We start from the raw sequence: 13603 nt of genomic DNA on the forward strand, positions 1-13603 counted from the left end.
CTATAAGACCTGACTTATTCCGTCACATCTGAGCCCAGGCAATGTAAACGGGTTTAATTGACATTGGCTGGTCTCCTGGTTGAGAACCTGACACCTGAACAACGCACCACCAGCACTAGGTCAATGAACGTTCTGAGTGGACTCTACAAATGACTGTGCATCCTTCCTCGCTCACTTCTCGTCGTGTTTGTTCCTTTCTCAACTCTCCGATATTTCAATTTGCTGCATAAGATGTTTATAATAAAGGTGGAAAAAGAGTAGCAATGGTGGTGGCTGAGATTAGTTTGCTGCCTTTGTACATGGCAGGATGGTTCAGCAACTCTTACTTTGCTAATCTAACAAAGTGCATGGAAAGAAGGATGCACACTCTCCGGCACTAAATCTTAGAATGTAGTAGAGGTAAAAATATAGAATTAATCGTACCAATGGACAAAGTATACATGTAACTAAGGTTCTTAGCATTTTGAAAACAACTGCAGGCTTGCTTTAGTGAATTAATAATAATTTGTTAAGGTAATGATACCTTAATACAGAAATAGCCAAGGATGAAGTCGATATTGCCATTGGCGTGTCAACTATTTTGTCTGCAATATACTGTTTTTTTCTTATAAAGGTACGTTGACTCACAGGATGAGTGTTGCTGCCAGATACACTCGCCCCTCGTGAGAGGTGCGTTCACCAAGGATGAACGCTGTTCCCGATACACTCGCCCTTCGGGAAAAATCTCAGCGCATCAAGTTTACTTCTCAGTTTCTAAACTCTGTATTTATATAACAGCGCTGGTTTCTCCACCCTCATAACAAACCAGAATCTGTTACATATGTTAATTGTCCAGAAAAAATCATCGCCTTCCGCGACCCAGTCTGATACTAGGTCTCTATTGAAAAGAGAATGAGAACCATTTAGAAATATATATGAAGGCAGAGATAAATGTATATTGGATGAAAAGTAGAAGTTTTGTAACATTTACAAGCCATCTTAGATGTTGAAGTAAACAAGCCATCTAAGACATATGCATCATACTGGTACGAGAGGAAGGCAGTACCTGCCTGGATGGTTAATGCCTGCCAACCTACTAATCTAAATAAGCTACACAACGGGTATAGGTTCTCTGCCCGCGTGTGAGTTGATCTCTGTGATGTCAGTTGATCTCTCTTATGTCAGCTGATCCTCATGACGTCACCCGGACACCATACTACTCTCATCATTTGATCTATCACTCATTAGACATGCAATCTTCATACCCTGACCACCTTCGACCTTGTGCACAAATGATTCTAATATCCGGGAGTGAAATTTGATTGAAATAACATGATACACAACTTTGTAAATGGTCCAAGTCGGATCGAAACGTCGTCGTAAGCTCCTTTCTCCTATTTGCGGGTTATTTGTGTATTGTTCCAGTCACGGTATTGTGCCTTTGTGTTCTTCAAAATAACATGATTTTTCACTGTTAACTTCTAATTAATCCATTCATTTAAGCATGAGTACATAATTATTATTATTATTATTATTATTATTATTATTATTATTATTATTATTATTATTATTATTATTATTATTATTATTATTATTATTATTATTATTATTATTATTATTATTATTTATTAATTAAAATAAAATGCTAAACTTAATATTCATAGCAGATTCCAACAACAAACAGGAAATTTGACTAGACTATGTTTGGGCTCATTCTAGCCTTTAATCAAATAGAACGATTGTGATTTGTTGCACCCACGTTATTGTTATCTCTATTCTTTGTTAGTTGTAATCTGCTTTTGCATGGAATCTTTAAGTAACAACTTAAGGTTCTATTTCGCCATTGTCACAAGAAATACGTATAAATGTTCCTCTCGCTAAACATCATCACTCTATATACTGGAATAATTCTCCTGCATGTTGGCATTGATATGTACATTGATGTGTACATTGATATGTACATTGATATGTACATTGATATGTACATTGATATGTACATCGATATGTACATTGCTTGCGTCTCAGCATGCAAGCAGTGCTGTTTGTCTTACTCGAGATATCTATTTCTGAGCATCTTAAATATAGAAAATGATATCTCAAAGCTTGTATTCACTTTCAAAATCTGACAATTCCTCAGGTATTGTGTTGCGTATGTTTGACATGTTCTCTGTCTTTTCTCCATGGTTTTTCTCTTAAATCTATTAATATGTAAGGAGATCATCGCCTCATTGATCCAGTGACATATAAGGCTTCTTAAACTGGGAAAGAAATACAAAAATAATGACTAGGAAAAAATTCTATTGGTTCCTTATGTGCGTTATCATATTTCCACCATTCCCGGTAGCTGCATCATGTTTATACCAGTCCCGGTAGTTGTATCATGTTCATACCAGTCCTTATATGAGGCTGAAGAAATACTTCCAGACATACATTTGGTTTTGTGTATTTAACTTTTAATTTTGTTCTTTCTGCGTTCGTGCGCGTGTTACAGAACAAAGAAGAAATAATATCTGGTAACTACATTGAGGAGAAGACAAGAGCGTGAAACTCAACCTGTTTAATTAAGGACATATTTATGCAGATGGATAATTAACCTATAGCTGCTAAGATGATATAGAGTTAGGTTTAGAACTGAATTAATAGTTCTTTTGAGCGGGTCGAGAATGGTTAAGGACTGTGTAAAGTCATTTAACCTGACGTATGTAATAACACTAATTAACAATCAACATTCGTAAACACTTTGATGAACAACGAGAGGAAAAGGTGGTGTGTAGCTAGACACCTGTGTTGCTGCACCCTTTGGCATTTGTGAAGCCAGAGGCCTGTGTTGCTACACCCTTTGGCATTTGTGAAGCCAGAGGCCTGTGTTGCTACACCCTTTGGCATTTGTGAAGCCAGAGGCCTGTGTAAGTGTAGTTAAGGACCTTTGTTACTACACCCTTTGGTATATGCGTAGCCAGATACCTGTTGTGCTACACCTTTGGCACATGTGCAGCCAGAAACATTTGTTGCTACATCCTTTGGTATTTGGTTTGTGTAGTCAGACACCTGTGTTGCCACACCCTTCGGTATATGTAGCCAAACACCTGTGCTGCTACGCATTTGGTATGTTTGTAGCTAGACACCTGTGTTGCTATATTTCACTTGGTTAAACCTAATTGTCAGTATCGTTCTGCAAAATCTTTTTAATAATTGATGTATTGCCTAATTTCACGGCAGGGATACCTTGCTCACTCACTGTGCAGAGATCACTGCTGGGGTACCTTGCTCACTCACAGTGCAGGGATCACAGCAGGGGTACCTTGCTCACTCAGTGCAGGAACCACAGCAGGGGTACCTTCCTCACTCACAGGGCAGGAACCACAGCAGGGGTACCTTGTTCACTCACGGTGCAGGAACCACAGCAAGGGTACCTTGCTCACTCACAGTGCAGGAACCACAGCAGGGGTACCATGTTCACACAGTGTGCAGCAACCACAGCAGGGGTACCTTGCTCACTAACTGTGCAGGAACCACAGCAGGGGTACCTTGTTCACACAGTGTGCAGCAACCACAGCAGGGGTACCTTGCTCACTAACTGTGCTGGAACCACAGCAGGGGTACCTTGCTCACTAACTGTGCAGGAACCACAGCAGGGGTACCTTGCTCACTCACAGTGCAGGGATCACAGCAGGGGTACCATGCTCACTCACTGTGCAGGAACCACAGCAGGGGTACCTTGCTCACTCACAGTGCAGGGATCACAGCAGAGGTACCTTGCTCACAGTGCAGGAACCACAGCAGGAATACCTTTCTCAATCACAGTGCAGGGACCACAGCAGGGGTGCCTTGTTCACTCACAGTGCAGGGGCGACAGCAGGGGTACCTTGTTCACTCACGGTGCAGAGACCACAGCAGGGGTACCTTACTCACTCACACTGCAGGGATCACAGCAGGGGTACCTTGCTCACTCAGTGCAGGAACCACAGCAGCGGTACCTTGCTCACTCACAGTGCAGGAACCACAGCAGGGGTACCTTGTTCACTCACAGTGCAGCAACCACAGCAGGGGTACCTTGCTCACTCACAGTGCAGGGATCACAGCAGAGGTACCTTGCTCACAGTGCAGGAACCACAGCAGGAATACCTTGCTCACTCACACTGCAGGAACCACAGCAGGGGAACCTTGTTCACTCACAGTGCAGGGGCGACAGCAGGAGTACCTTGTTCACTCACGGTGCAGAGACCACAGCAGGGGTACCTTGCTCACTCACACTGCAGGGACCGCGGCAGGGATACCTTGTTCACACACAGTGCAGGAACCACAGCAGGGGTACCTTGTTCACTCACGGTACAGAGACCACAGCAGGGGGACCTTGTTCACTCACAGTACAGGAACCACAGCAGGGGTACCTTGCTCACTCAGAGTGCAGGGATCACAGCAGGGGTACCTTGCTTACTCACATTGCAGGAACCACAGCAGGGGTACAATGCTCACTCACAGTGCAGGGATCACAGCAGGGGTACCTTGCTCACTCACAGTGCAGGGATCACAGCAGGGGTACCATGCTCACTCACAGTGCAGGGATCACAGCAGGAGTACCTTGCTTACTCACATTGCAGGAACCACAGCAGGGGTACCTTGCTCACTCACAGTGCAGGGATCACAGCAGGGGTACCTTGCTCACTCACAGTGCAGGGATCACAGCAGGGGTACCATGCTCACTCACAGTGCAGGGATCACAGTAGGGGTACCTTGCTCACTCACAGTGCAGGGATCACAGTAGGGGTACCATGCTCACTCACAGTGCAGGGATCACAGCAGGGGTACCATGCTCACTCACAGTGCAGGGATCACAGCAGGGGTACCTTGCTCACTCACAGTGCAGGGATCACAGCAGGGGTACCATGCTCACTCACAGTGCAGGGATCACAGCAGGAGTACCTTGCTTACTCACATTGCAGGAACCACAGCAGGGGTACCTTGCTCACTCACAGTGCAGGGATCACAGCAGGGGTACCTTGCTCACTCACAGTGCAGGGATCACAGCAGGGGTACCTTGCTCACTCACAGTGCAGGGATCACAGCAGGGGTACCATGCTCACTCACAGTGCAGGGATCACAGTAGGGGTACCTTGCTCACTCACAGTGCAGGGATCACAGTAGGGGTACCATGCTCACTCACAGTGCAGGGATCACAGCAGGGGTACCATGCTCACTCACAGTGCAGGGATCACAGCAGGGGTACCTTGCTCACTCACAGTGCAGGGATCACAGCAGGGGTACCTTGCTCACTCACAGTGCAGGGATCACAGCAGGAGTACCTTGCTTACTCACATTGCAGGAACCACAGCAGGGGTACCTTGCTCACTCACAGTGCAGGGATCACAGCAGAGGTACCTTGCTCACTCACAGTGCAGGGATCACAGCAGGGGTACCTTGCTCACTCACAGTGCAGGGATCACAGCAGGGGTACCATGCTCACTCACAGTGCAGGGATCACAGTAGGGGTACCTTGCTCACTCACAGTGCAGGGATCACAGTAGGGGTACCTTGCTCACTCACAGTGCAGGGATCACAGTAGGGGTACCATGCTCAATCACAGTGCAGGGATCACAGCAGGGGTACCATGCTCACTCACAGTGCAGGGATCACAGCAGGGGTACCATGCTCACTCACAGTGCAGGGATCACAGCAGGAGTACCTTGCTTACTCACATTGCAGGAACCACAGCAGGGGTACCTTGCTCACTCACAGTGCAGGGATCACAGCAGGGGTACCTTGCTCACTCACAGTGCAGGGATCACAGCAGGGGTATCTTGCTCACTCACAGTGCAGGGATCACACCAGGGGTACCATGCTCACTCACAGTGCAGGGATCACAGTAGGGGTACCTTGCTCACTCACAGTGCAGGGATCACAGTAGGGGTACCATGCTCACTCACAGTGCAGGGATCACAGCAGGGGTACCATGCTCACTCACAGTGCAGGGATCACAGCAGGGGTACCTTGCTCACTCACAGTGCAGGGATCACAGCAGGGGTACCATGCTCACTCACAGTGCAGTGATCACAGCAGGAGTACCTTGCTTACTCACATTGCAGGAACCACAGCAGGGGTACCTTGCTCACTCACAGTGCAGGGATCACAGCAGGGGTACCTTGCTCACTCAAAGTGCAGGGATCACAGCAGGGGTACCTTGCTCACTCACAGTGCAGGGATCACAGCAGGGGTACCATGCTCACTCACAGTGCAGGGATCACAGTAGGGGTACCTTGCTCACTCACAGTGCAGGGATCACAGTAGGGGTACCATGCTCACTCACAGTGCAGGGATCACAGCAGGGGTACCATGCTCACTCACAGTGCAGGGATCACAGCAGGGGTACCTTGCTCACTCACAGTGCAGGGATCACAGCAGGGGTACCTTGCTCACTCACAGTGCAGGGATCACAGCAGGAGTACCTTGCTTACTCACATTGCAGGAACCACAGCAGGGGTACCTTGCTCACTCACAGTGCAGGGATCACAGCAGGGGTACCTTGCTCACTCACAGTGCAGGGATCACAGCAGGGGTACCTTGCTCACTCACAGTGCAGGGATCACAGCAGGGGTACCATGCTCACTCACAGTGCAGGGATCACAGTAGGGGTACCTTGCTCACTCACAGTGCAGGGATCACAGTGGGGGTACCTTGCTCACTCACAGTGCAGGGATCACAGTAGGGGTACCATGCTCACTCACAGTGCAGGGATCACAGCAGGGGTACCATGCTCACTCACAGTGCAGGGATCACAGCAGGGGTACCATGCTCACTCACAGTGCAGGGATCACAGCAGGAGTACCTTGCTTACTCACATTGCAGGAACCACAGCAGGGGTACCTTGCTCACTCACAGTGCAGGGATCACAGCAGGGGTACCTTGCTCACTCACAGTGCAGGGATCACAGCAGGGGTACCTTGCTCACTCTCAGTGCAGGGATCACAGCAGGGGTACCATGCTCACTCAGTGCAGGGATCACAGTAGGGGTACCTTGCTCACTCACAGTGCAGGGATCACAGTAGGGGTACCATGCTCACTCACAGTGCAGGGATCACAGCAGGGGTACCATGCTCACTCACAGTGCAGGGATCACAGCAGGGGTACCTTGCTCACTCACAGTGCAGGGATCACAGCAGGGGTACCATGCTCACTCACAGTGCAGGGATCACAGCAGGAGTACCTTGCTTACTCACATTGCAGGAACCACAGCAGGGGTACCTTGCTCACTCACAGTGCAGGGATCACAGCAGGGGTACCTTGCTCACTCACAGTGCAGGGATCACAGCAGGAGTACCTTGCTCACTCACAGTGCAGGGATCACAGCAGGGGTACCATGCTCACTCACAGTGCAGGGATCACAGTAGGGGTACCTTGCTCACTCACAGTGCAGGGATCACAGTAGGGGTACCATGCTCACTCACAGTGCAGGGATCACAGCAGGGGTACCATGCTCACTCACAGTGCAGGGATCACAGCAGGGGTACCTTGCTCACTCACAGTGCAGGGATCACAGCAGGGGTACCTTGCTCACTCACAGTGCAGGGATCACAGCAGGAGTACCTTGCTTACTCACATTGCAGGAACCACAGCAGGGGTACCTTGCTCACTCACAGTGCAGGGATCACAGCAGGGGTACCTTGCTCACTCACAGTGCAGGGATCACAGCAGGGGTACCTTGCTCACTCACAGTGCAGGGATCACAGCAGGGGTACCATGCTCACTCACAGTGCAGGGATCACAGTAGGGGTACCTTGCTCACTCACAGTGCAGGGATCACAGTAGGGGTACCTTGCTCACTCACAGTGCAGGGATCACAGTAGGGGTACCATGCTCACTCACAGTGCAGGGATCACAGCAGGGGTACCATGCTCACTCACAGTGCAGGGATCACAGCATTGGTACCTTGCTCACTCACAGTGCAGGGATCACAGCAGGGGTACCATGCTCACTCACAGTGCAGGGATCACAGCAGGAGTACCTTGCTTACTCACATTGCAGGAACCACAGCAGGGGTACCTTGCTCACTCACAGTGCAGGGATCACAGCAGGGGTACCTTGCTCACTCACAGTGCAGGGATCACAGCAGGGGTACCTTGCTCACTCACAGTGCAGGGATCACAGCAGGGGTACCATGCTCACTCACAGTGCAGGGATCACAGTAGGGGTACCTTGCTCACTCACAGTGCAGGGATCACAGTAGGGGTACCATGCTCACTCACAGTGTAGGGATCACAGCAGGAGTACCATGCTTACTCACAGTGCAGGGATCACAGCAGGGGTACCATGCTCACTCACTGTGCAGGAACCACAGCAGGGGTACCTTGCTCACTCACAGTGCAGGGATCACAGCAGAGGTACCTTGCTCACAGTGCAGGAACCACAGCAGGAATACCTTTCTCAATCACAGTGCAGGGACCACAGCAGGGGTACCTTGTTCACTCACAGTGCAGGGGCGACAGCAGGGGTACCTTGTTCACTCACGGTGCAGAGACCACAGCAGGGGTACCTTACTCACTCACACTGCAGGGATCACAGCAGGGGTACCTTGCTCACTCAGTGCAGGAACCACAGCAGCGGTACCTTGCTCACTCACAGTGCAGGAACCACAGCAGGGGTACCTTGTTCACTCACAGTGCAGCAACCACAGCAGGGGTACCTTGCTCACTCACAGTGCAGGGATCACAGCAGAGGTACCTTGCTCACAGTGCAGGAACCACAGCAGGAATACCTTGCTCACTCACACTGCAGGGACCACAGCAGGGGAACCTTGTTCACTCACAGTGCAGGGGCGACAGCAGGGGTACCTTGTTCACTCACGGTGCAGAGACCACAGCAGGGGTACCTTGCTCACTCACACTGCAGGGACCGCGGCAGGGATACCTTGTTCACTCACAGTGCAGGAACCACAGCAGGGGTACCTTGTTCACTCACGGTACAGAGACCACAGCAGGGGGACCTTGTTCACTCACAGTACAGGAACCACAGCAGGGGTACCTTGCTCACTCACAGTGCAGGGATCACAGCAGGGGTACCTTGCTTACTCACATTGCAGGAACCACAGCAGGGGTACCATGCTCACTCACAGTGCAGGGATCACAGCAGGGGTACCTTGCTCACTCACAGTGCAGGGATCACAGCAGGGGTACCATGCTCACTCACAGTGCAGGGATCACAGCAGGAGTACCTTGCTTACTCACATTGCAGGAACCACAGCAGGGGTACCTTGCTCACTCACAGTGCAGGGATCACAGCAGGGGTACCTTGCTCACTCACAGTGCAGGGATCACAGCAGGGGTACCTTGCTCACTCACAGTGCAGGGATCACAGCAGGGGTACCATGCTCACTCACAGTGCAGGGATCACAGTAGGGGTACCTTGCTCACTCACAGTGCAGGGATCACAGTAGGGGTACCATGCTCACTCACAGTGCAGGGATCACAGCAGGGGTACCATGCTCACTCAGAGTGCAGGGATCACAGCAGGGGTACCTTGCTCACTCACAGTGCAGGGATCACAGCAGGGGTACCATGCTCACTCACAGTGCAGGGATCACAGCAGGAGTACCTTGCTTACTCACATTGCAGGAACCACAGCAGGGGTACCTTGCTCACTCACAGTGCAGGGATCACAGCAGGGGTACCTTGCTCACTCACAGTGCAGGGATCACAGCAGGGGTACCTTGCTCACTCACAGTGCAGGGATCACAGTAGGGGTACCATGCTCACTCACAGTGCAGGGATCACAGTAGGGGTACCTTGCTCACTCACAGTGCAGGGATCACAGTAGGGGTACCATGCTCACTCACAGTGCAGGGATCACAGCAGGGGTACCATGCTTACTCACAGTGCAGGGATCACAGCAGGGGTACCATGCTCACTCACAGTGCAGGGATCACAGCAGGGGTACCTTGCTCACTCACAGTGCAGGGATCACAGTAGGGGTACCTTGCTCACTCACAGTGCAGGGATAACAGCAGGGGTACTTTGCTCACTCACAGTGCAGGGATCACAGTAGGGGTACCATGCTCACTCACATTGCAGGAACCACAGCAGGGGTACCTTTCTCACTCACAGTGCAGGGATCACAGCAGGGGGACCTTGCTCACTTATAGTGCAGGGATCACAGCAGGGGTACCTTGCTCACTCACAGTGCAGGGATCACAGTAGCGGTACCATGCTCACTCACATTGCAAGAACCACAGCAGGGGTACCTTGCTCACTCACAGTGCAGGGATCACAGCAGAGGTACCTTGCCCACTCACAGTGCAGGAACCACAGCAGGGGTACCCTGCTCACTCACAGTGCAGGGATCACAGTAGGGGTACCATGCTCACTCACATTGCAGGAACCACAGCAGGGGTACCTTGCTCACTCACAGTGCAGGGATCACAGCAGGGGACCTTGCTCACTCACAGTGCAGGGATCACAGCAGGGGTACCTTGCTCACTCACAATGCAGGGATCACAGCAGGGGTACCTTGCTCACTCACAGTGCAGGGATCACAGCAGGGGGACCTTGCTCACTCACAGTGCAGGGATCACAGTAGGGGTACCTTGCTCACTCACAGTGCAGGGATCACAGCAGGGGTACCTTGCTCACTCACAGTGCAGGGATCACAGCAGGGGTACTTTGCTCACTCACAGTGGATATAAATGGTATAAAATACCGACACAATGGAAATATAAACACATGTGCAGTATAATGTGATCCTTTATTGACTACGTTTCACCCACACAGTGGGCCTTTTCAAGTCACAAACAGATCTACCTGGGTTGGAAGGGACGCGAGTATTTATAGTCAGGTTCAGAATGCTGACTATAAATACTCGCGTCCCTTCCACCCCAGGTAGATCTGTTTGTGACTTGAAAAAGCCCACTGTGTGGGTGAAACGTAGTCAATAAAGGATCACATTATACTGCATATGTGTTTATATTTTCACCACAGTGCAGGGATCACAGCAGGGGTACCTTGCTCATAGTGCAGGGATCACAGCAGGGGTACCTTGCTCACTCACAGTGCAGGGATCACAGCAGGGGTACCATGCTCACTCACAGTGCAGGGATCACAGCAGGGGTACCTTGCTCACTCACAGTGCAGGAACCACAGCAGGGGTACCTTGCTCACTCACAGTGCAGGGATCACAGCAGGGGTACCTTGCTCACACACAGTGCAGGAACCACAGCAGGGGTACCTTGCTCACTCACAGTGCAGGGATCACAGTAATGGTTGTAAACTATTTTTTTTTCATGGATTTGAAATCACAAGCACAATATGTCACTAACTTAGCTTCATATTGGAAACTATTTGGGTCAGTGCAAGTTGGCGATGTTATTATTTACCAAAAACTTGTTTAAATCAAATTTTATTCTAATATTGCCTTCTTAATTGAAAGGGAATTAGTATCTAACACTGCCTCTTTAACGGGAATTATCAACTTTTAATAATTATAACAATTATAATAAGAATCTTGGGGAGCGCTAAACCCATAGGGGTCATACAGTGCTTGGGGAAATTGGTGGTAATTAGGTTTGATCCAAGGAAGGGGAGGTCAGGTCCAATTCTTTGGATTAAAAACCCCTCACAGGGGTTAAGGAACTCTCTCTGAGGCATGTAAATTAACATAAGACGTATGGTCCAGTTTCCTTACACCTACTGATCTTTGTTCACCAGCTGTAAATACATACAAGTTGTTCGGCTATTGTGGGTCTTACACTGGGGTAGAGGATTTACAAGGACCCAAATGGAAATAATCTTCAATGCCTGGCTTTCTCTGATTATCGTCGGTTAATAATCTACAGACAGTCTTGAAAACTTTCTTCAGCTTATTAAACTATAGAACAGAATAATTTCTTCGATAATCGCTCGACGTTGTTCCCTTCTGTTGGAACAGAAATACATATCATTATCCACTGTTTTCAGAAAATAAAATTCGTTCATGATGAATTTTTGTTATAAAATTAAGTCATGTGTTTACCTTTCTCGATACATCAATACTAACTCTTGCTTAAATAACCTCTTGTAATCCGTTTTAGTTTGCTAATGCTTTTGTAACATTGCTTTTGTAACACTTTTGTTTCCCTATTTGGCCTAGTCCACTTGCGTAATTTGTCTTGATGCCTATTCATTAACATCATTTCATACTGTACAGTGAATTTTATTCAGTAGTGCCCTAGATATGGGACTATTCAAAGCCTGTGAGTATATTGCCTTACATATGTGAACATCACCTGCCAGTGTGTATATCGCCTTACATATGTGAACACTTAATGACTGTACATCGGTTAAACATGTGAACGCCAAACGACTGTGTACACGTTACCCTACATATATAAATCTCCACAGACTGTATATTGCCTTAGATACGTGAACACCCGATGACTGTGTACATAGTGTGCAGTTAAAGGTGCAAAAGATCCTCTTGGTAATGCTATCTGCAGTGCTTTTATTTTTGTTTTTAACATCTCTCCCGCACGCCTGAGCTTGGTACTCCAGTATTAACTACGCGCATCACCTTCAGAATATCCAACTTGTGGGTTCCTAAGAAGCGACATCAGCGGTACCCACCTGCTTCAAGCACTCAAATCTCCCTCAGGAGTACAATCCAGGACGACGACGATGATGATGATGATGAAGACGACGACGACGACGAAGACGAGGACTACAGGGACAACATCATCAGTAGACAGGCGATTCCAATCTCGCCTGTGATTGAACGCAGCTCGCGAACTAAGGTGAGTTTCCCCTACTTTTGTCATAGAAAACAAACAAGTAGCAGACTTTTGTGGGGCTGACTAATTTTTTTTTTTTACTCTTCTGTGCCTTTCTGTCGGTGTTGACCTGTTTTTTCTTAACATATACGTAGGTTAAGCTTTTTTAACATTTTGGTGGTGACTTGTTTTTAAAATTGGTCTCCGTATAAGAAATTTCTGCTAATTGGCTTTAACGTTTGAAATAATATTTTCTGGGATAATGCAATATATTTTTTCCGAAGTAACTTGCTTGTTAGTAAGTTATATTTAACATTTTTACATACATTGCTGCAACAACACCAACAACCCCTTTTAAACCAATGTCCAAACTAACACATGCTGAGGAATAATTTCAATAAATGCACATGTAGTCTATTGCAAATCAAAGCTTTGTTCAATACATATGGTACCTCTGCTCTCTTTGGCTGCGTGTTACCTCAGCTCTCCTTAGTTGACTAGTACCTCTGCTCTCCTAGGCTGACTGGTACCTTCTTTCTTCTTGGCCAAATGGTACCTCCGCTGTTCTTAAGTGAATGGTACCTCTGCTCTTCTTAGCTAAATGGTTAGTATATATAGTATTTATGGTTAGGTTTTAACCTAGTGGGAGCCATTTATTATTTTATTGAAGAGGAAAAGTTAAATGTATCAGGGTCAAAGAGCGCCTGCGGAATGGGAGGAAGTGGGTAATTAGATTTGGTGAGAAGGAAGTTCCTGTTTCTTGGATCAAGAGCCCTTCACCAGCATCATACCCCCCCCCTTGTCCTAACCCATCTATGAATTGGTTGTGTAGCAGAAAGTTGCAGAAAACAATATAAGTAATATTAATTATCAAATAAATTTGTTGGAAATTGCTCT

General features: G+C 48.3%; 1 protein-coding gene across 6 annotated transcripts in view; it reads left to right on the forward strand.

Moving 5' to 3' along the window:
• Window positions 1–13603, forward strand: part of egr (TNF superfamily member 12 eiger) — a 225431-nt gene that overhangs the window by 193962 nt on the left and 17866 nt on the right. For 4 of the 6 annotated variants that reach the window (XM_070096194.1, XM_070096193.1, XM_070096197.1 and 1 more), the window contains one exon: window positions 12517–12730. In XM_070096194.1, the coding sequence (XP_069952295.1) occupies window positions 12517–12730 (214 nt within the window). The remainder of the gene's footprint in view (window positions 1–12516; window positions 12731–13603) is intronic. The other 2 variants (XM_070096196.1, XM_070096198.1) reach the window with 1 other exon arrangement.

This window comes from Cherax quadricarinatus, chromosome 52, assembly GCF_038502225.1.
Source record: "Cherax quadricarinatus isolate ZL_2023a chromosome 52, ASM3850222v1, whole genome shotgun sequence".
NCBI classification, from domain to species: Eukaryota; Metazoa; Arthropoda; class Malacostraca; order Decapoda; family Parastacidae; genus Cherax; species Cherax quadricarinatus.